Here is a 23,833-nt window from a genome sequence, read left to right on the forward strand (position 1 = left end):
TCTTTTTTAGCATCACAAAGACTTTCTTTTTTTATACTTACAAATATATTGTACCTAGTTATGAATATTTTTTTATTATTTGAACACATTGTTTATATATTTTTAGATCTTTTGTCCCTCAGCAATTGAGCATAACGCTTTTTATTTCAACGCATATACGCATTTTCTCATTGTTACCTGGATATTCTTCATTTAATAAAAAGCGTTGATATACCTACCAGGTATTGCAAGGAGAAAATGTGACCGTGCGATACACACTTCAATGCCCTGAAAATCCATTGAATATAAAAGTCATAAATATAAAAAAGCCGAAGTCCAAAAGGAAATTAGAAGATTAAAAACACTTGAAAAAACGAAAAGAAAATGCGCATGTCCACCAAACTTCACTTTTTTCTCCAACAACAAACAACTTTGGAACGTTTTTTATCTCTCTTTTCCCGGAGTAAAAAAGGAATTTGTACACTTTTTCCCCCCGAAATATTTCTCTCGCGCTTTGATCTCTGTCCATAATATAGTGTAGTTTGAACATTTCGTACGCTCACAAGTCGAAATTCGGTGTCGCTTTTTTTACGTGATTTTCTTTTGTTTATCTAGTGTTTAATCGCTTTTTTTTATTATTATTTCTTATGCTCTGAATATTTACTTTGTACTTTACCAAGCAGGAAATAGGCGTTTTTTCTAAATATACCAAAGATTTTGTTGATTTTTACATGAAATTTAATTTGCTGATTGCCCGAAAAGCCCCCTATTTTTGATTAGGCATTTTTTACCTCTTTCATATTTAATGATTCTCGAAAGGCTAGGTTTTCAAATCAAGTGAATTTAAAATGTGTTGTGTTTTTGTTTAAATCTCAAGTTAATGTGTGTGTAAGAGAAGGGATTGGGATTTCTGTGTAGGATAACTAGTATGTTGGATCATGTTGAGTGGTAAGTAAGCTAGGTTCTAATGCCAAGTTTTGGTATGCTAAGTTTTAGTAGTTCGGTTTAAAAGCCGAATTCACCCTGTTGTTGAGTTTTAGGCACATAAGTTGAAACTTGAAATAAGTTCTTTGGGTCAGGAAGAATTCGAGGTACTTGGATTCAGCAAACCCATATTTAGCGCAGTAAAACCCCATCAATAATTACCTATGGACCTTTTCGTACGTTCCAAACCTACTGCGCTCCTCTTCCTTCTTCGAAAAATCCTCAGTTTATCTACTACCGAAAACGGACTAAATCCACTACATTCGAAGAACACTGAAGTAACGCCGCGTATGGTGGGTATTTCGACTGGTGGCCATCCTAGCACGTCATATGTGCTAAGGGGCAGTACCAGATTGTACCTTCAAGAACACATTTCAAGTTGCAACATTCAAAAATTTTGCAATAATGTTCTAAAATTGATTTTGTTTTCCTATTATTTTTGCAATAATGTTCGAAAGAATTTTATTTTTCCTATGAATGAGTATGGTGAACAAATTGAGTTAAAATTAAAACCACTCTTGTAATAAATTTTTGGTAAATGATAATGGCCTGAGTTATGTCGATGTAGGAATTTGTTATTCGTTTGATATAGGTAAACAAAAACTAAATCACGATATTGGCATTGAAAACGTAATGGCTTCTGAGCTATTCCCTATGTAAACATTTTCTAGGAAATGCCTTAAAATTGTAAGATATTTTGTGGGCAAACTATACAAGGTTTAGCGTTCTCTAAATCGGAAATCCCATAATCCGTTTTCACGGTCTATCATCTACATTATTAGGGCCAACTTTCTAGTTTTACTTAGATAGTGTAGGTATAGGTAACCTTCCTGTGAGACTTTAGCTGAATTCACAGGGTCGCTGTAGAGACAGCGATGATTTCATTCCCAAAAGACGAAGGCAAACTCAAGGGACCTTTAAATTATTCTAATTTCCTAAATAACAGTTTTGAAAATTTGGACCTATTCCAATAATTCCTCATTCAGTCATTGCCTTACGATTACGATAGGTTATTGCTACTTAGATTAGGATCCGTTAATCCTTATGCTATGCATAACTACCTTATTTATAGTATTACAGTAGTAGGTACAGTAATTTAAACAAAGGAAAAAAGTTGTCTCCTTTCAGCAGAATTTAAAAGTGGAACACAAAAGAATAAATAACATACAAGGTACCTTGGGTACAGAAATAACTTACCTGATGTGTTTACCTTCTCTCTCATCCTTTGGTTTTATAGCAGTAAAAACACTAAAGGTAAATAATGTACCGTTCTGTTGGGAATAAAGAAACAAAACATTACAGAGGAACATAATGAACAACCTGTGGGAATTTTCTGATGATGTACACTCGTATGAGGGTACAACATAGTGATATCTTTGTATAGGGATACTGGAGGTATTGTGGAAAAAATGAGGAAATTCATAATATACTGTAAGAAGCATAGAACTTTGGCTTGGTATGGCGAAAGAATAGAATATACCTTGTTTATACTGCCAGTATGGGACTGAAAAGTCCCTTTACTCTCGCAGTCTAAACAAGGTCTAATACCTTGATAATATGACGTATAATATTTTTAAAAAGAAAGTTCTATGGGCGAAATAGAAGAATATTACATCCAAATCTGATTGAAATTAAAATTTGACACTCACTATTACTCGTAATTTTATGATGCCTATAATTTTATGATTGGTATTTGCGTTGCGTCGTTACCTACCTACCTACTCCCGGCACTTCCGTAGGTTAAGCCTAATTTAAAAAGAAAGCAATTAAGTTTTCAATTACCTAGTTACAGGTTTTTATCAGCATTTCTGAAATGGACGGACGGATTTGAAATTCAAAATAGTGTCGTACCTAGTACCCATCCATGCAGTGAATAAAACATTTTTATTATTATTTACACTATAATAAATCTAAAAAAAAAAAAAAAAAAACATAAAATTTCTAAAAATAAATTGATTGGATTTTTATTAAAATAATGCGTTTAAATCTTCTCTGTCGGTACATATAGGAGCAGATGGGTAGGTATAGCATAGAAGTAGGTAGGTAGGTAGGTACATCTAGCGTGTGTAGATACTCTGTGCTATCTATTTGCTTTTTAAGCGATGATTCTGGAATAGCTTTTCCGATTTTGTTAAACTTTGATTAACATATTCAGCACAAAGGGAATTGGCTCATTAATATTTGTACCCTATTTGACCATCAGGAACCCTGTAGGGGCTCTTTTTTATGAGTTCCACAGTTCACTGAACTACTACTGTATTACCTGCCAATAAAGATGAAATTATTCATGATTTGTTAGGAAGCGTAGAAGCTACGTGATTTCACAAGAAACATGGAAATCTGGGAATGGGAAACTTTTACTCTAGCTTTGCTAATTAATGTATATTCAAAGTTTTGAAGAAGATACCTGTTACATTGCTGCTTAAGTAGGTACCCTCTTAAAGGTAAATCTAAAATATGTTTATTAACACTGTCCCCTCCCCCTCCTCCTTCTCCTCTTTTACAAAACTTTTCTGACGACAATGTGGTATCTGTGTAGAAATACCGTAATGTTTTTACTAAATAATTTCAGATATCGGTCTCCATGGCAACGAAAATGAAAGTTACCTTTACCCCCCTACTCCTTCTCTCCCTGTCCTTCCTCTTAGTCCTTCTCTTCCTCCTTCTTCTCCTCCTCCTCTTCCAATGTTACGTCAAATGTTATAGACGTCATTAGGAGAGAGATACTTTTTTTTACTGATTCTATTTTTACTCCCGATGCTACCTTTTCCATCTGTTACGTGAAACCATGGTGCAATTATCAGGATTTATTTTAATTAAAAGAAACACTCAACTTTTTTCATTACAAGATGTTTCCTTAGGAGATTCAACACGTGAAAAGTTGGAAGTTTTTTTACCTTGAAAATCGACGGGGAAACATTATTTCATTAGAAATAGAAACCTATTATTCTACCTGGATATACCCACATAATTATCCAACTTCTAGTCTTCTACCACTCATAAGCTCGCTCAATCAATATCCGTCTATTTTCCGGAAAATGGGAAAATATTTTGATGAAAAAAAAAAAATGTCTATGTGCGTCTGTCTGGAGCCATGCTTCATAAACCGTACTCAAAATCTGTCCAGTAAAAAAAAGCAATTTTACATCTCCCGTGAGCGATAAAAAAAAATGTTAATTAATAAATAAAGTGCTTATCCGGGCTTCGTAGCGTTTTCTGAATTAAATAACTTTTATTGGACTAGAAAACATAAAATGGCAACTATTGTAGGAAAAAGGATGTAGCTAGAGACAGCTTAAGACAAAAATAGAATAACAAATGGAGCTGGAGAAAAGGGTTGTTTGGAAGACGTATGATGTAGAAAAGAGAAAATTATAGGGTAAAAAAATTTCTAATGAATCAATGATAATTTTCACACGTGCTACGCTTATTTTTCAGGCAATAGAAGGTTACTCTGATTGGCAAATGCTTCATATGAAAGGTACCTACTGACCTTTAAGGGCAATAAGACTTTATTATTTTATATCTAGTACCTATACGTCCTACATCTAATACTAGGGATATACCCATATATGTACCTACCTATGGGGTCAATGGGGATTTTCATTACTATCGTGGGACTCCCATCAGTGTAAATCAAGCACGTAAATATCCACTAAAATGGTTCAATCCTGTTTGTTGGAATAAAAGATACCATCTTCATTCTAGTTTCAAATGTTCAAATTTTATAAAATTACCCTGTACTTGATTTCCTATTGTGGAAACGTCAGAACTTTTTCGTCTGAACAAAAAATAAAGAAAATATAGGTCATGGTTTGCCTGCGAAATATCGAGAGTACGGGATGATTATTGACGGGGTTGGGTGGCAGAGAATGCCAGATAAATTTGCAAAGAACTCTAGCCATTAGGGGGGACTTGATTATGGCCTTTCGTCCTCTTTCTAGCTAGGTACTAAAATAAATGTAAATCTAAATAGATCATCAGTGGACCCAAAATTCAATAGAGATCTTTTTTTAAGACTAACCGTTCGACAGTTATTGTGGTGAAATGACAAAGGAGGTACCCAAAGGAGAAGCCATCCGTTCAAAGGTAGAGAGAGAGAGAGAGAGAGAGAGAGAGAGAGATAAATAATAAGTAGCTATAAGGGAATACTTAAAAAATAATGTAAAAATGAAAGAAAATGGAAAAAAAGAAAATGTAGGCGGACAGTATGAACTAGGGTACGAACTTTCCTTCTTGTTTTAAAAGCGAAATAATTAAAAGAACATTAAGAAAATGGAGGAAAACCCCCACACAATTTCAATTCTTAAAGACAAAGGAAGTAAAGAAACTTCAATGGAAGCTAAATTGTAAAGAACCCGTATATTACCAAAATATTTGAAAAGGTACGTCCACGTAGTTTTATTATTACGTAATTTCATGTAGGTAGGTAATTACATGTTGGGGTTGCATTATCATTATTATTAAACTGAAATCCAGAGATTGATTAAACAATTGATAGATAAGCATCTTAAAGCTGACTAGCAAAGGAGTCTTCACAAGGCCAATTTTTGAGACTCTACTTTAAATTTAAAGCTATTAAATCTGACTATCCCTTCTGCACTTGTAGGTGTAATCTTTAGAGAACTGTAGGTAATATTTTATTTATAGCCTATACCTATAGTCATTTTAAAGGGTAACATTTGCTTTTTTTATTCAACCTACCACAAATCTCAGAGGATAATGTTCTGAACATATTGCAGTGTCAGTGCAAAATGCCCCTACAGCCGATATAAAAAAGCAATCTTTTATGCAACCTTCCACTTAGGTGGAGTTTTATGTAAATCTCAAATGCGGGTTATCCTGAGAGATTTGAATAAAAGTCCAAGTTTTATTAATGTAGGTAGTAGTAGGTAAGGTACCAATGATGATAATAATACCTAGGTAGGTACAGCAAAGGAATCCTAATAAAGAAGGTCGTAGGTACAATTTAAAACTTTATTTCTACGCCACTTGTAGCTCAGCATCCTGGCGTCCCCATTTTCAGCATATTTTCAATCTGTCCCTTCCTTTCCGTTAATTATCATCCCATTGTCTAGACCAGAGTCCCCGCCATAAACCTGTCAGGTGTTTGGGAGGTAGGGGAAGTTTCCTGATATGTTGTGGGCTGTGGGGTTGAATTAGATTATTGCATCCAATACGAATAAAACCCTTTTCCCTCTTGAAAGTTTGAGAAAATAATACTCTCTTGCTAGCTAGAGTAGGTAAGTAGGTATGTAAGTGGAAAGTAGGCATTAGGGGTAATTTCGATAGCAATTATTCTACTTTAGATATGAAAGCTTTTTTTACCCAAAAGAAATTTTGACACATCCACTAATATTGCGAGTGTATTGGTGGAGATGACAAAACTACATCTATTCTGTAATTTAGACATGAAAGTTTCTTTCACAAAGAGGAAATTTTGACACATCCACTAATATTGCGAGTGCTTTGGTGGAGATATCAAAACTATGTATGTACATTCATTTTGTTTTTGTGAATTAAATTGGTGGAGATGACAAAACTAAATCTTTCTATCCTGTAAATTGTATTGGTGGAGATGTCAAAACTACATACATTTATTTTGTGAATTCTATTGGTGGAGATGACAAAATACATTTAAGGTTATTCTCCCAATCGGGATATTCTGTTCCAGTGTGAATCCTGTGTCCGGCGTCCTAAAACACGTCCTTGGCAGATCTGTAACGTTGGAGGGAGAGATGTGAAGTGGAGAGGAAGCACTATGAGGAGTGGAGGAAGCGTTGCAAGTGAGGACGGAGTTGTCAGCATCTGACAGGTAAGTAAAATGTCTCTATAATAATTTCCATCTCGAACGATACATAGAAAGGGGCTTTAGGGCCTTCAATCAACACATAGGTCAGCTCATAGTGCTCATACCCATATCAAGTTTCACAGTCCGATACTCCAAGTTACATATAGCCACGGTTTCTGCAAAGGTGAGGTGTTTGCTGTTGGTCAAATGATTGTGAATTTGGACATTATTGGGCTTCCTGCTCTACAATTCCATATTAACAGACAAAGAGGATTTCCATAATAAATCCGTATCTACCTAACTTTTGTTAAGTTACCTCCTCCTTAAGTTAGATTTGAATAATTCATCCACTAAAAATCAAAGATTAAGTTGACTTAAAAAAGTTTGAAACGTTTAAATTGTGAAATAAATAGCTTATAGGTATATTTATTTTCATTCTACACGTCATTGGGGAAAAACGTTTCGTTGTGTAACATGATGCTCAAAATGTGGAGGGTGTATAATTTTATTCTCTAACTAATCTATTAACACCAATCATAAATCATTCTCAATATTCAAATTAAAACAATTTAATTAGAATCATAGATTTTCATAGGTATTAGGTACATATCTATTTCAGAATAATTGTGTTGTTAAAATATTGTTGGTTCTGTGTACAAAACTGAAGGCATTGTTCTGTGTATAAAATTGTAGAATTTATTGTAGATGGTAAACAAACTATAGGTACCTTCCTATTTGACAATAAATTTTTGCTCCAAACTTTTTTCCCCTCAAACAATAAGTGTCTTGTATTCAAAAGTGAAAAATGACAGCTCTGAGTATCCTCCAAAGCAAATAAATCAAAAACCTCAGTGACAATCTATTTGTCGCTCTGGGAAGGTAGGTAGGGTGATGATTTACTACATAAACACATGTTTGTGTAGATACCTACCAACAAGCGTACTCTTTATACTCATATAACTATTCAATAACTATGTACCTACACAAAAAGTTTTACATACATTTTTCTATAGGACGGGTAAAAATATGTATCTACCCACTACATATTCTACCTACAGCCCTTGTGAACAAAATTATTTTTTGGTCCTGATTACAAAAGGTTTTTCGAAAATAATAGGATGAGCTTTTTTTTTAAAGGTAGGTACTTGGGATATTACGAGCCTACGACAGGCACTTTGTGCTGAAATGTGAAGAGCTCCTTTGAGTTTGAACTACAGGGAGATGGAAAAGTGTTTCGGATTTTTAAGAAACTGGTGCCTAAAAACGAAAAGGTCCTAGATAAAAATGTAGGTAAGAAGGTATTTTTAGCTAGTTATTTGAGTATCTCTGAGGAGACCGATTTGTTTGAGACTTGAGGAGGAATCAATAGATATAGAATCTTTTGCACAGGACAAAATTTTGGAAACAAAAGTACTTATTCACCTATCTACTCATATTTACAAACCATGGGACATGAGTAAAATTTAAGATGCTCGTTTGGGACACCCTGTAGGTATGGTATACGCAACTAAATTAGAACCACCCTTATTTTTTAAATCTTCAAAAGGTTGGATTTTTTTTCTAAGTTTATCTTTTGACAGGAGAAAGTAGGTAGGTACTCACCATCAAGTAGGTACCTTGTGTATTTTCTCTCTCCCTCTCTCCTCTTTCCTCTTTCTTTCTCTTTCTCTCATATCTTGCTCTCTCTCTCTCTCTTTCTATCTCCCTCCTCTCTTCCCTCTCTTTATCCTCTCCTCTCTCTATCTCTCTCTTCCCTTCTCTCTCTCCCCCCTCTCTCTCTCTCTCTCTCTCTCTCTCTCTCTCTCTTATCTTGACCTATTTATGTTTTCTGGATAGAAGAATCATGGAGAGAAAAAAAAATCTGTAAATGACACTTGATTTTTTTAAAAGCTATGTAGGTAGATATACCCTGCCTACATTGTATAGAGCGAGAGAGAGTGGGAGAGATGGGAGAGGAAAGAAAGAGAGAGAGAGGAGGAGGAGAGAGAAGGAAGAGCAAAATGTTTCTCTTGTTTAAAATAATCCTGTCATACCATAGTAGAGTGGAAATTAAAAACACAGAAATGCAGATACCTAGGTAGAAGTATAATATTATTCATTGTTTTAAGCAGAAAAGAACCATCCATAAGGCAATTCCCTTATTTTCCCCGCCAATATTTCCTCCCTCAATACTCAATCGCAGAGGAGAATATTATAGTGCAATACTCCCTTCTTCCTCACCGAAAAATCCCTTTTCCCCGCCAATATTTTCTCCCTCAATACTCAATCGCAGAGAATAATAGCGGGTATACGAGAGATCTGGTAATGTATTGTGTGCGAAGTGCATTGTACAAGATATTATTCCGGTGAAGCGAACAATAGAGAGAATGGAAACGGAACAAGCAGGAGAGATAAAAAAAATATGTAGAAGAATAGAAGAAAGGAAAGAGAGGCCGAGGAGAAGGAAAGGAAGAAGTGGAGGAGAGGAAGTAGGAGATGAGAAAGGAGGAGAGAGAAGATACAAGAAACGAAAGGAAAGAGAGGACAAGGAGAAGGAAAGGAATGAGTGGGAGAGGTAGGAGATGAGAAAGGAGGCAAGAAAGAAGACAAAGGACGAAGGGAAGAGAAAGAAGAAGGTTGAGAAAGGAGGAGAGAGAAGATACAAGAAACGAAAGGAAAGAGAGGACAAGGAGAAGGAAAGGAATGAGTGGGAGAGGTAGGAGATGAGAAAGGAGACAAAAAACGAAGAATACAAAAGAGAAGAGAAAGGAGGGAAGAGAGAGGAGATGCAAGAAGATGGAGGAAAGAAGAAAGTAAGGACAAGAGAAAGAAGGGATAAATAGAGGATAATTGGTAGGAGAGATAGGAAGGAGAAGGTAAGAAAGAAGAACAACGAAGAATACAAAGAGGAAAGATGTGCAAAGAAGTGAGGAAGAGAAAGGAAGGGAGAGACACAACAAAAGCCACTAGGAGGAAAGAGAAGGAAGAGTAATAAGAAAGAGCCTGAGGAAAGAAAGGTAACAAGACGAAAGAAGAAGAATGAGTAGGAAAGACTAGAAGGAAAATTAGGAAAGAAGGAAGTGGAGGAAGGAAGGAAGAAACACCGAAGAGAAAGGAAACAAAGAACCTGAATGCAGAAGAATAGGCAGGAGAAGAAAGAAGAGTAGAAGAGGGAAAAGGAAAGAAGACAAAAGGACTGGAGGTGACAAAATACGAAAGACAAGAGGTAATGGAGAAGTAGGGGAGAGAGAAGATAAAGAAAGAAGAATACATCAGATAAGAAAAAGAAGTGAAGGAGAAGGAGTTGAATAGTGGAAAAGGAAGAAGCAGAGGAATAAAACTATTGGAAGAATACAAGAAGAAGAGGAAGGAGGGAAAATTGAAGAAACATGTAAAGGACAGGGGGAGGAATATAGGAAAGGAAGAGTAAAATTTTATTGTACGAATGAGTGAAACGCCTGACAGAAGTCAAGAAAAGAGAAGAAGGGGGAAACATACATTTTACCTATGTACGTATGTATACTTTTACTCGTACATCTGCCACAGAAAGTTTTCCCTCGATATTGATGGAACTTATGGCCTTGTGACACAAAGGTAACAAATAATTAACAAAGAACTAACTTTTTAACTTCAGCAACTTTTTTATTTCAGCCCTTTTAGAATTTACTCTACCCTTGAGTCTTGCACGGGAATCTTTTTTTTTTTTTTTTTTTTTTTTTTTTTTTTTTTTTTTTTTTTTTTTTAACACAGCAACAAAGAACTTAGGTACTTTTTTAACTTCAGCAACTTTTTTATTTCAGCCTTTTTAGAATTTACTCTACCCTTGAGTCTTGCACGGGAATCTTTTTTTAAACACAGCTTTATTTTCAACTCCTCATAAAAAATTTGAATCCCTCTCTGGAAAAACTCTCGAGATTTTTAATTTTTCATAAAGCTCACAAAGTTATTTTTGTCGGTACTCCTTAGTATCTACTACCTATCCAATTTATGAGTATTCCATCATGACACTGTTTTCAAGAGAGAGAGTTTCAAGTGAGCTCAAGAGAAAGGAAGAGAGGGACAGGGAAGAGAGAGAGGAAGAGAGAAAGACACAGAGAGAGAGAGAGAGAGGAGAGAGAGAGAGGCGAGAGAGAGAGAGGAGAGATAGAAACGGAGAGTTGGTCCTTTAAAAACGAAAGAGTTTTCTCTTGGGGATGGAAATTTATACAACGAAATCAGCTTTTTTTAGGACCTTTTTCAAGTGGTCCTTGAGTACTTTGTATTTTTCTTTCCTCGACAATCAAATCTGTATGTTTCTCATTCGATTCGATTTTGATACCTAATGGTTTATTTATACAGGAAATTAGCAGACAACTCTCCTCCCCTCCTGGTTCATAATATATGTCAAAATTATGAGAGAGGGATGGTGAGAGTTTTCGATTTTCAAATTCTAGTAATGATTTACCTACGAGCACATTGGAAAAGGGACGGAGAGAGAAAGAGGGAGGGAAACACCATTAGAAATAAGGGAGGGAGAGAGAGAAGGAGGGGGAAGATACCATTAGGGATAAGGGAGGAAGAGAGAGAGAATTAGGAATAAGGGATGGAGAGGAAGAGAGAGAGAGAGAGGAAGAGAAAATTAGGAATAAATGTGAAGGAGGGAGAGAGTAGAGAAAGAGAGAGAAGGAGGGGGAAGATACCATTAGGGATAAGGGAGGGAAAAAGAGAAAATTAGGAATAAAATTGAAGGAGAGAGGGAGAAAAGGAGGGGAAGAGAAAATTAGGAATAAAAGTGAAGGAGGGAGAGAGTAGACAAAGAGACAGAAAGAGGACTAAAGGAAGAGACCATCAAGGATAAAGGAGGGAGAAAGAGAAAATTAGGAATAAAAGGGAGGGAGAGAGAGATGGAGGTAGCGAGAATGGGAAAGAGAAAAAAATCGGAATAAAAGTGAGTTAGGCAGAGAATAGAGAAAGAGAGGGGAGAAAGTTTGAGTGAGGGAGAGAATAGAGAAAGAGAGTGGGAGAAAGTTTGAGGGAGGGAAAGAATAGAGAAAGAGAGTGGGAGAAGGTTTGAGGGAGGGAGAGAAGAGAGAAAGAGAGTGGGAGAAAGTTTGAGGGAGGGAGAGAAAGAGAGTGGGAGAAAGTTTGAGGGAGGGATCGAGAGAATAGAGAAAGAGAGTGGGAGAAAGTTTGAGGGAGAGAGTGAGAGAGAGCAAAAAAGGACAATATTACCTACCCATACTTCACGTCAAAACAAGAGAGAGCGTACAGCGTTACACTGGATCAATATTCAACCCACTTTCCCTCTCTCCATTTCTTTCTCCCACCTCACTCTCTCTTTTTTCCCTGTTTTCCCCATTTCTCTCCCTCTCAAAGTTCTTTCTCTTTCTCTATTTCTCTCCCTTTCCATTTCTCTTTATCTCCTCCATTTCTCTCTGTCTTCCTCCCTCTCTTCCATTTCTTTCTGTCTTCCTCCTTCGCTTCCATTACTCTTTTTCTCCCTCCCTCTATCTCTCTCTCTCTCTCTCTCTCTCTCTCCCTACATGACTCCCTCTCTTACTCTTTTATTTTTTCCTTCTCCATTTTTCTCTATCTTCCTCCATTATTTTCTCCTTCTCTTTCTCCCCCCCTCTCTCTCTCTCTCTCCCTCCTGTTCACTTTCCGTGCTCTTACATATTTTTGGTAACAAACTTGAATTTGAGATTGAAGGGCTTACGATGTTATCATTTCTGAAATTCATTTCTCTCCCTCCCTTCCTCCCTCTCTCTCTCTCTTCATTTTTCTCACTCGACCTGACATGAAAACCTCTCTGTCTTCTCTCTCTTTCTCTTATGGATGATATCTCTCAAAAATAATGAAATAGGTTGTTTCAAAAGGTACAAGAGAAGGAGGAATATTTGAAGGAAAGAGAGGGAGGGGAGAGTGGATGTAAAGAAGCTTTTTTTTCTCTACTGAGAGGGAGAAAGTAAAGGAGGAGGGAGCGAACGGGGGAGAGAACGAAAAAAAAAGTGTTCTCCCCCTATTTTGTACTCTGGGGTAAGAAAGAAACCTTCTCACTTGTACCAGAGTTACATGTTGGTTTCCGACCTTCTACAAAATTTTGTATCATAGACACACATGAGAATTTATGTAGGGTATAAATTGAAGACACCTTATCCTACCTGAATATAAAAGTTCTGTTACCGCGGCATTTGTAGAAAAAATGGCTCGTATATTTCTGTTAGCTACCAGATACATACCTCACTAGAATAGAATATACCTTGTTTATCCTGCCCAAATGGGACAGAAAAGTCCGCTTACCTCAACTCGTACCCACCTACTCGTACAAATAAGATACACAGTAGGATAAGGTTTCAACATTGTTGGAAGTGTGCCTATACGAACTTATATCGGTTGAGTTTATTTCGGGTGGGAAGTAGGGAAGGTTTATTTCAAAACTATGTGGTCACTGTGGTCTAAAGATAAAGAGGGGCCGTAAATTTCGTCCGGAAATGGGTAACTATACTCTATCCTCTGTGGTCTCTTGTTTATGTGAACGTTGAAAGTTTAGGGGCATAAAGCAACAAGTTATGTTAAAAGTGGGAATGGAAAGAGCCAGGGCACTCAGATTTCTCGAATTTCAAGTCCCAAAGATCGTGTGCTTGTAAATTTTTTGTAGCGTCAGCCCAAAGCAATCACCCCCAGGGCTGATTTAGAAGCCGACGAAAGACGCCGACCCCTGAACATGGGTAAAGGCGAAGATGAAAGAAAGAAAGATCGTGTGCTGCTGGCTGTTTCGGGGTGCACTCAGCCTCTTGAGGATCTGGTTTTATTCCAACGATCGGGACATAAACCCATCGGGTTTGTGCTAGATTAGGGTGCCTCGTAAGGACAAAGTTATTTTGCCTGTAGGTACCGTATTGATGAAAATAAACTAAGGAAGTCGTTAGATACTCGACCAAGAAAGAATTTGCATTGCAAAATTTATTAATTTGAAATCACAAGGCAAAAGGGTAGTAAAGATTTTGATTAATTCTATTACTGAAATGAACTTTATTTTCTTTGTTTAAAATCATAAAGCTTGAGGCAAGGGAAGGAGGAAAGTGTTATTTAATAGTCAGCGTACTCGTCTGCATACCCATCATAATAATCAGGGGCGGGAGAATAATCTGGAAGAGAGGGGTGAGGTGGTACAGGAGGGGATCCCTTATAGACTGGTTTTGGTGGAGGACCATACACAAGGGCTTTCTTAGGTTTAGGTGGAGGTCCATAGATGGGGATTTTTGGTAGGGGAGGTGGAGCAGGTTTGTAGCTTGGGGGTTTGTGTGGCTTTGGTGGGTGATAGGCGGATACCTTAGGTGGTGGTGGCAACGGAAGTTCTGGAGGTTCGTATGGTTTGACAGGCTTGTAACTCGGGGCTTTATGTGGTCTGGGAGCGTGGTAGGAGGGTACCTTAGGTGGAGGTGGCAGTGGAATCTCGGGAGGATCAGGATAGTACTCCTGAGGAGCTGGATATTTGGGGGGGTACGCTGGAGCTTTACGAGGTGGCGGGGGTGGTGGGTAGTCATCATAATCTACTGGCTTTGCGTTTCTGACCACCCGGTCTGAAGCTGGGGTCGCCAAGATTTGTCCATTGATGCTCAAGGTCGCAACAATGAGCACAACTAGTACACTATTCTGAAACGAGAAAATAATGAGGGACTCGTAAGTTGATGATAATTAAAACATGAAACTTCATCAACCTTTAAAGGGAGGGGAGGACATAAACCTTCTTTCTTTTTTCGAAAGGGTATGAACATTTTCGATTCAAATCTCGAAAATTCTCAGGACGCACTTGATGGAAGTCGAAATGTAAGACCCTTTCCCGTTGATATATTTCTCCTAAAGTCAAAGTCACTTCTTGTTTATCTAAGTACCTATACCAACAGGGCGTCCTCTCTTACCTTCGCTGTTGTGATGTTTCGAAAGCTAAACCCCCTTGACAGTTCAAGTCACGTCAGCACTAAATCCTTCGTGAAAATCCCCAGGGTGAAAAAAAGGCGACGCGACAAGAGAAATGCTTTACAAAATAAATTTAATAAAGATTTTCAAAAGATAGGAAATCTCGAGGGCCTTTGACTTAATCTAACCTACATTCTGATCCGTTAGTATTTAGGGATCTCGTGACGCCGCAAAAGGTGGCTCTATCTTGTATTTCTTTCTATTGCACTAGTAAAGAGGGGTTGGTACTCGCGCACATAATGGTCTGGCTGGGGGACGTTAAACAGGTAGTAGACCAGATTAGTCTGGCTGGGGGCCTTTAAACAGGGAGTATACCAGCCTAAATTTCCCTTGCTAAAGAAGTAGCAAAGGTTGAGTGTGAAGGGCATCTAACTACTCGTAAAATTTGTAGCCAAAACCAAATGTCAACCCAAAGCAATCACCCTAGTTAGGGCTGATTGAGGGGCTGACGAAAAATGCCGACCCCCTCTGTACACGGGAAAAGGTACTTGCGCACAGAGTTTTCGTTAAGTTTTAATGACACTCCTCTCTACTAGCCCTGGACTTTATGAAGAAATGACTTTAAAACTTCTGTGTATTTAGAGTGTAACTCACTTCTTGACTAGTTGTTCTAGATTGCTTTGAAATACTTACTTCAAGACCGATGAACGCCATTTTCACGTCCTCTCACTGTCCAATACTTGTTTGTTGTGCCCTATTTGATGTCCGTACAGAAGACTTTATGATTTTGAAAATGCACCTAAACCATATCGTCTGCAAGGTATTATCTTATCTTAATTTGTTTTCTAAACCAGAAAATTAATTTGAGGTCCTGCATACATTGGTCGACATACGTGACCAGAGCTAAAGGGTCATTTTTGTCTCGTTGGAGACATTACCAGCCAAATACGGCACTTCCACTGGAAATATAACCTAAGGCACTTGGTATTTAATTTATATTAGTCTTTCGCTCCCTCCCTTCCTGTCTATCCGACCGTTTTCACATTTTTTGTAAATCTGGCTTTCATCTGTAGGTAGGCAAATACAATATACCTATTATTATCTCGTAAGGATATTCTTAATTAATATGCCATTATCATTCTTAATTAATATCCCATCTCATACTTACTATTTACAGCCTCTATGTATTATGTTAAGGCGGTCTCTTGCTGATCCCTTGTGTGCCGCGTCCATTTTAGTTTAGGACTATTGCCCCTAAGTATATGAAGCTTTTCACCTGTGTATTACAATGTTCACTTTCTAATCTACATATAGGTACCTATGCTAATTTTCCTAAACATAATATTATTGCTCGTTTAAAATTACACCGGATAATTTACCATGAAACACATTCCACTTTTTTTCTCTCTCTGAAAATTTCGATTACAAAATTTAATTGTATTTTTGGGTTTATCAATGTGTGACGAATCAAAAACTCAATTATAAAATAGTCACCAATGTTTTTCGGCCTAGTCTCTTCTTTAGGAGAAATGAATACATTTTGGTGCCCAACATACCATAGTTGATGGCAAAAAGTTGGACAAAGCTGCAGCTGTCATTTTCACCGCATTGGTTTTTAGCCTGAAACGCATGAACCATTCAGTAAAATATTATGACCTATATTATGACCTATATCCACATTAATTTGCTAAATCACTGAAACTGAAAGAACGAAGTAACTTCCAACGATTTTGCATTTAGTTTGGTTGATTGTCTAGCTGTTCACCACTTCACCATTAATCTCGAACGGTCTACCCTATTTTGCAGAAATTTTGCATAAATGATCATCACATAAATCTACCATTTCACTTGCCAGTATCTCTCTACCAAATCATCATCAGTGGTTAACAGCCGAGCCGAGGGGCTGGTTTTCAGCAGTACGTGAATGAATCTCGATCTTCTGCCAAATACTTACGAGTAGGTATATTTCATTTCCCCCAAGAATATAGGTAGAAGCATGTAGGTGTGTATAATATGTATAGTATGCCTACCTGGTATTTAAAACTAAATTATTCATTACACAGTATTATACCTACGTGCCTACGTCATTACGAATTTAGCTTTACAGCTTTGTCGAGATATACATTCACAATTACGTACCTATTATAATTTCATTATTCCCTTTCCTCTTCCCTCTTCTCACCCACAACCAAAAACCCCCACAATCCCCTACATATGCTCTCCTAACCTCCATTTCCATTTGCTTTACCTATACATAAAAATGCCTGCTGTATAGCTTTGCCCTATTTTTTTCTCATTGTTTTTACCGTCGCGGCGTCGGTAAAAGTAGGTATTTTGCCCTAATGCCCTATTAGACTGGTGTTATTTCCTATTCAGGTGCTAGGTCAGTACAAGAGCATCCCAATTAACCACTTGAAATATTTTCAATCAAAACAGGAGTTTTTATGAAGTCATGAAACTGGGGGAGAGCATTAGGGGATGCCATAATTATTTGGTACCTAAATGGACTAAGTTCCCTTCAAGTTTTTTAAAATATGAACTGAGAATCATGTTTTATCAAACTCTTGAAACTCCAAAGCACCAAAGTTTTGAATTAAAGTTTGAGGGTGTGAAATGGAAACTATCTAACATCTAACTATCTACCAAAACCGCGAGACATTTATCTACCCACGTGAAAACTTTTGTAGGTACCAGGAAAATTTTGTTTTTATTCGTTTTTTCCTTCAGGACTAATTAATTTTATCTTTATTCTTGCAAGTGAGTGAATTTGAAATTTTGTTGATAAGAGATTTTCACCGTTACATTGTTGGTAGTATAAATACCCCAAAAAGTTAATACTTCAGCATCACTTTCGAGCTGTCCTGTACTCTGGAAGAGCAGAGTAGTCATGGGAGGTAACTTTGGAACTCAGGTAAGTTCTTCATTTTGGTTTAATCTTCTTAGTTCATATTAACTTCTTTTATTTCCAGCTATCGAGATGGATAGGTAGAAGTTACCTACGTAAGGTAGATATTCTTTCTTTTTGGACCAAAAAATCAACTCACTCAGTCACAACCTCAATGTACATTCCTCATTTGTTGCTGATTTAAAGGGTGAAATAGTCCTACATACTGGACTCCGCACACAGGAATTTTGTCAGAAAAGACCCCCATTTCAATGTAATGTAATGCTGATTTAAAACATGCTATTCTTCATTGCAGGTATCGCTCTTGCTGTTTTTAGCAGCAAGTAGCATTTATGGACAACCCATTGAGAATGCCAACAATCAAGTCGCGGTCATAGACGATGTAGTACGAGTGGCTAGGAGCCCCAACCCATTGTATTCGCCACCTCCAGTATATGATCCCCCTGTCTATGCCCCACCACCGCCCCCACCTGTATATGACCCTCCAGTCTACGTTCCGGCTCCTGCACCACCCCCGGTCTACGCCCCACCACCACCACCTCTGAAGTATGACCCTCCAGTTTATGTCCCACCACCACCCCCTCCAAAATATGACCCCCCAGTCTACGCCCCACCACCGCCTCCTCCAAAATATGACCCTCCAGTCTACGTTCCTGCTCCTGCACCACCCCCGGTTTATGACCCTCCAGTCTATGTTCCACCACCTGCTGTAGATTATGAGCCTCCAGTGTATGCTGCTCCTATTGCACCAACATATCTACCACCCATCTACGACCCAGCACCGATACCCCCCACTTATGCTCCACTACCACCGCCCCCCAAGTATGACCCTCCAGTCTACGTCCCACCTCCTGCACCAGCCCCAGTTTATGAGCCTCCAGTCTATGTTCCTCCTCCAAAATATGACCCCCCAGTTTATGTCCCACCACCTGCACCAGCTCCAAAATATGACCCCCCAGTTTACGTCCCACCACCACCCCCTCCAAAATATGACCCCCCAGTTTACGTTCCAGCACCTGCACCAGCTCCAGTTTACGTTCCACCACCACCCCCTCCAAAATATGACCCCCCAGTTTACGTTCCACCACCACCCGCTCCAAAATATGACCCCCCAGTCTACGTTCCAGCCCCGGCACCACCCCCGGTTTATGACCCTCCAGTTTATGCCCCACCTCCACCACCATATTACAGATAGACACAAATTAAATCTGTTTAGTACAAAGCCTTTCGACCCCGAAATCATGGAAAAAAATTACCTATTATAGAAAATATATTATACCTTGCATTCAGAAAAATCAATGTGTTAATTTTCTGCCTTTCAAATCTGAGTCTTTTGTATGGTCTTTCTTGCAGGACCAAAAACAGCATGTGATTATTGATGTACAACATCGATCTCCGGCCGTTCATTCAAAAATTTTAGAAAAATTTACAATGTTACCAACCTAAGGCTTTAGGTTTAGGAGCACATCATTTGCTCAATAAAATGGGCAAGCCTGGTTCATTAAAATACCATTAGGTACCAAATCATCACACTCAACGGCTTTGCCTCTTTGCTCATTATCATCGTCATGTTCAAACTCGTCACATTTCTCAGCCTAAGGTCACATTTCTCAGACTAAGGACAATCCCTACCAGGGAAACCTTCTGGCATCTTTGCCAGTGAAAGTGAAACCTATTTTACAAGTTGAGACAAATACAAGTTAAGTACTATTGGAGGCCATACCGGATTCTGGGCTCTACAAAAATTCATGGTTAGTGGTCACATCATAAGGGGTACGATTTTCGTCATCATCCAACTGCAACTTGAAAGCTTCCAACTAAGATGGTAGCCATACTTCCTTGAATAGCTCCCATGAGTTCGTTTCCAAGTCTAACCATAGAAGATCCCCAGGAAATGTTTCATCCCTAGAGGTTCCAAGAAGTCCTTCCTTTCAATTAGGATCAGGGGCTTACGAATGGTGTTGAGACAAGTATGTGGATAAGGTGAAACTGGGCTGGCCCCGACCAAGTTTTTTTTATTAGGAACTGGTGTATCGAAAAATGATGAACCACCGTAGATCGTTCTATGTTCCCACTTGGGAAAATCTTCGTGGTATTGCTAGGTACCTACTATGCATAGGTAGAAGATTTTCAAAACCCTCATCTGATGAAATCCATCGGACTTAGAAAAAATAAGAAATGGATGGAATAAAAGTTAAATAGAAAGTACAAAGTTAGTGTTGTTTCATTATTAACTTTTCAATATAAAACTAAAATTTTCAGAATTAGAAAGTTGATCATGAGAAATCTAACAACTACATATTTAAGTGAAAAATAATCTACGAACTAGGATATCTAGGTTGAGGTCTAGGCGAATTGATCGGTGGAAGTGGACGTTGGCCTTCATACATTGGGTGATGTTGATATCTGGGATCTCTGGGATGAAATCTCTGTGATGGTCTTCCTTGAGGATTTCCATAATGGGAAGTAGTTCTTTGGAATTCAGGAGCTGGCTGTCGATGTGAAGTACGATGAAATTGGGGTGTTGAATTTTGCTCGGGGGCTCGATGCCGATGGTTCCTGTGATATGCACGGTAATGATCTTGTGAAGGAGGTTCCCACTTGCGGTTTTGGAATTGAGGTGGCGTATTTGTTCGGTAGCGTCTGGAATCGACATCATAATCGTATGGAGGGGCCACCAGATGACGGTTTAACTCGCGAAAAGGTTGGAAATTATATCGCCTTTGGTGATCATTTGGTGGAAATTCGTTGAAACGTACAACAAATACAGTGGAATCAGCGTGCGCAGATTTCGTTGTAGGTATCTTCTCTTGGTTGGGTGTATAGATTATTGGAACATCCTCAACGTTGTCAAAAGCAGGTATTGCTTCTTCGGAGGTTTCAAAATCTGGAAATTTATCTTGAGATTTACCACGAGGTAGATGTTTGGAATGAACTGTAATGGGATTGGTACCTTTCGCGGCATCAGCAAGTATTCTTTGCATCAGGTTCAAAGATTGATTATCATCGTCCAAGAGGAAAGCTTGGAACTCTTCCATTGTTAACCCTTGATTTTTTAGGGCATCTTGACCAAGAGATTGCACCAGATTAACAAGTAAGTTATCATCAACGAGAAGAAGTTGTGATAAGAGATTTTCAACAAGTGTAGGACCATTGGGAAGTGCATAGGCAACCAGTAGAGTTTGAATGAATGAGGATGTCACAGGAAGTCCTAGAGCTGTCAATAATGTTACAGCAGACAAGGATCCGGAATTCGTTTCTGGAAGAAAAAAGAACAATGTTTTCAAAGAAAAGAAAAAAAATCGTCTTGAGAAAAATCTGATGTTCACCATCACACGACTTTATACTTTTGCTCTTTAAACTCCCAAAATTTGGGTGTAGGCGGCAATATTTTGTAGGGGGTGAAATAGAAATCTCACCTGTTTCGGGCGTATGAAGGGTCAGATTGTACTCCTTGTAACCGGGGTCTTCAGCAAAAACAATTTCATCTGTGGCATTTTCCAAGGGACCATCTTTATCTGATATTTTTAATTTGGGCTTTTCGGCTTCTTTATCCCCTTTGTTATCAATCCATAGTTTAGGTTCCATGGTTGTTTGCGTCGTTGATTCACTGTCATTGCCAAGTGCTGTTGAATTCGTTGGACCTTTGAGTGGTTCGATAGTTTTGGCTAGAGCTTTTTCAGGTGGTTTTGGCAGAGTTTCATCTTGCTTCTTGTCCGTTGTATCGGGTTTAATAGCCTTTTCAATTGACTTAGAAGAAGATTGTTCCATGAAGGAACAAACTATTGCAAAGATGATCTGTGAAACGAAAGAAAGGATCTAATTTAGTAAATTCCAGGCTACAGTCATAGGGTCGGTCTGTACGTCCTCTTTGTTTATGTGTCAAGGAAATCTCAAATTGGTACAAACTGCCTCTGCCTTCCAAACCCAACTGCCTCAAAACTTCCTTCTATTATTCCCCCCTTTTTTTCAACTCTTGAAAATATCTTACCAGAAGAAGGAAAAAAATATTCATGTTTGTGAAAATTTACATTTGAAATTTCTGAATAAAATAAAATAAATTAAATTTCTATGGAACAACGGAATGCGAAGAAAGAACAAACTAATTGGAAATTGCAGAAAAAGATCGAGAAATATTTATCTCGTTTGTGTAAAATTGGAATGGTGGAAAACCTAATAACCGTGTCTAATACGAATGCCTTACCAATACTCACAAACAAGATCATATTTTTGTCTGAACTTTTAGTGGCGGATCAGGAGTTTGTATAAACATAGGATTTTCACTTTTCAGATTAAAGTTAATCCTCATGGGTGAAATACTAAAAATACAAATAATATTGCTGGGAAACCACTTTGGAAATAGGAATTGAGAAATCAACTGATAGAGAGTAATTTGCTGCAAATGCAGTGTTTGGTGTTTGTTGAATAAATAATACAGAGTTTGATTAAATAATTAAAATTCTAGGTACAGATCTACTAACTCCTAGAATATAGATAAACATTATTCACAAATGTACCCTTTAACGTTTTACCTAACCCCTCTGTTAACCAAAACCAAAATGATAGCTAAAGCACCTATCTCGCCTACGAGTATGTACTAATATGTACCTGGTGACCTATCAATTTATCAGGGCGTGCCAGGGTGAAAAATTGTCTTTGGATGGGTGACAAGTCAACAGGTTGGAAAATAGGAAATAGTGCAAGTGTTTTCACAAGGTTTTTTTTTCTTTTCATTCAATATTTTTTCTCCATTTCACCTCCTTCCTTTCCTCTATCAACCCTTTTCTCCTACTCCTTCTCTTGTCTTCATCTTTTCCACTTCCTTTTCCTTTCTACTTCTTCGTTGCTTCTTGGTAATTATTGTAACTTTTTTCCCTTCCCAGTCGAAGGAGTTTTTCACGAGGGAAAAAATTTGCAGACGTTAATATTTTCTATGGAAAATTAAACGTTCAGAACACGAAATTTACATTAATATGTATTAAAAGTACATAAATATGTACACAGTTTATACATCACTACATAACTCCTGTATAAAAAGCTCAGTTTTATGCTGGAAGCAATTTAATTTTTATTTCTCCCATCATGCTTTTTCCTCTTGTCATAGACGTAGAATAATACCTCTTGCTGTAAAGGAAAACCTAGACGTGAAAATAGGGAAATAGTCTAGGATTCGTATTACTTTCCAGTTTCCCGTCCACTAGATGATTAGAACATAGAACAGTGGTTTCCAACTTCCATGTGTATGCGGGCCACATGCTACATTGCGAGTTACTTCGCGGGCCACATATCCACATAGGGCTGGGGAGCATTGTAGGAACCCCCCCCCCCCCTTAGTTAGGTATTATTGAGAGTGGGTATACCTAGGTAATTCCAAAATTTCAGAAATGCAGTCCAATAGAATTTTTAGCGCCGCAGGCGAAATTTTTCAAAAAATATTCTCCTAATTGTAGCTGAACACCACGTCTTTTTGTTACATTTAAGTAAGTTTGTATTAATTCCAAAAAGCTTCGCGGGCCTCAAAAATGGGCTGGTGGGCCACATGTGGCCCGCGGGCCGCTAGTTGGAAACTCCTGACATAGAACATACCTATTACTCATTACGTAGACCAGGGTTGTCCAACCTTTGCGCACCCGAAGGCCACAAGAGACCCAGGTAGAGAGTTGGCGGGCCGTAAAGTTAAAAATTAAACTAACAGTGGGGTCTTTTACACGGGCCTTTGCGGCCTTCGCGGGTTGGACAACCCTGATGTAGACAATAGGTAGGTAGGTAGGTGCCTATTAGTTAGGTATTATTGGGAGTGGGTATACCTAGGTAATTATAGGTAGACCTATACGAGCTATGAAAATTATTAGTATGTACATACATTGTACATAAGGTATTACTTTTAATGTAAACCTCGTAACTCGTAAACCTGACCTTTAACGATGAAATTATAATGTGCGAACCTAAGTAATGATAATGATGTAAAAGGTAAAAGTGAGGATGTCCATTGTCCGTTAATACCTAAGTAATGATAATGATGTAAAAGGTAAAAGTGAGGATGTCCATTGTCCGTTAATGGGAGGTAATACTATGTATTAAAACTTACCTATGTGGTGTACCGACCTATAAATAGACGGCAGGGTTGAAGGGACTTTTCAGTCCTATGCCGGCAGTATAAACAAGGTATGTTCTGTTCTACCCATTGATAAAATATTTTTGCTGCAGCTGCTACTGATGGATTTGCCAGCTGATAATGTCCTCGCTTGGTGATAAAATACAAAGAAGAAATACGCTGGCGATTTTCCAGAAAATCT

General features: G+C 38.0%; 4 protein-coding genes across 5 annotated transcripts in view; 2 read left to right on the forward strand and 2 right to left on the reverse strand.

Annotated features, from left to right (window-relative positions):
• The first annotated feature begins 226 nt into the window (after window positions 1-226).
• LOC103513102 overlaps window positions 227-23,833 on the forward strand; it is a 40,495-nt gene continuing 16,888 nt past the window's right edge. Inside the window, exons 1-2 of the mRNA XM_026826393.1 lie at window positions 227-927; window positions 6,638-6,778. The gene's annotated coding sequence lies outside the window, so the exon portion shown is untranslated. The remainder of the gene's footprint in view (window positions 928-6,637; window positions 6,779-23,833) is intronic.
• LOC103513097 (extensin-like) lies at window positions 13,643-15,434 on the reverse strand. The gene is made up of 2 exons (XM_008477905.3): window positions 15,326-15,434; window positions 13,643-14,368 (listed from the first exon to the last, which is right to left on the reverse strand). Exons 1-2 carry the CDS (start codon window positions 15,344-15,346, stop codon window positions 13,802-13,804), a joined length of 588 nt encoding a protein of 195 aa, XP_008476127.1. The 5' UTR covers window positions 15,347-15,434; the 3' UTR covers window positions 13,643-13,801.
• On the forward strand, window positions 17,463-18,832 carry LOC103513096 (repetitive proline-rich cell wall protein 1-like). 2 transcript variants are annotated; one of them, XM_026826395.1, is made up of 3 exons: window positions 17,463-17,543; window positions 17,833-18,383; window positions 18,426-18,832. In XM_026826395.1, exons 1-3 carry the CDS (start codon window positions 17,520-17,522, stop codon window positions 18,730-18,732), a joined length of 882 nt encoding a protein of 293 aa, XP_026682196.1. In that variant the 5' UTR covers window positions 17,463-17,519; the 3' UTR covers window positions 18,733-18,832. The 2 variants fall into 2 exon arrangements, with proteins under 2 accessions (XP_026682196.1, XP_008476126.1); XM_008477904.3 differs by having other exon boundaries at window positions 17,833-18,832.
• LOC103513095 lies at window positions 19,726-21,677 on the reverse strand. The gene is made up of 3 exons (XM_008477903.3): window positions 21,529-21,677; window positions 20,957-21,335; window positions 19,726-20,796 (listed from the first exon to the last, which is right to left on the reverse strand). The coding sequence occupies exons 1-3, from the start codon at window positions 21,550-21,552 to the stop codon at window positions 19,856-19,858; spliced, it is 1,344 nt and encodes a 447-aa protein (XP_008476125.1). The 5' UTR covers window positions 21,553-21,677; the 3' UTR covers window positions 19,726-19,855.

Source organism: Diaphorina citri, unplaced genomic scaffold (genome assembly GCF_000475195.1).
Source record: "Diaphorina citri unplaced genomic scaffold, Diaci psyllid genome assembly version 1.1 scaffold924, whole genome shotgun sequence".
NCBI lineage: Eukaryota > Metazoa > Arthropoda > Insecta > Hemiptera > Psyllidae > Diaphorina > Diaphorina citri.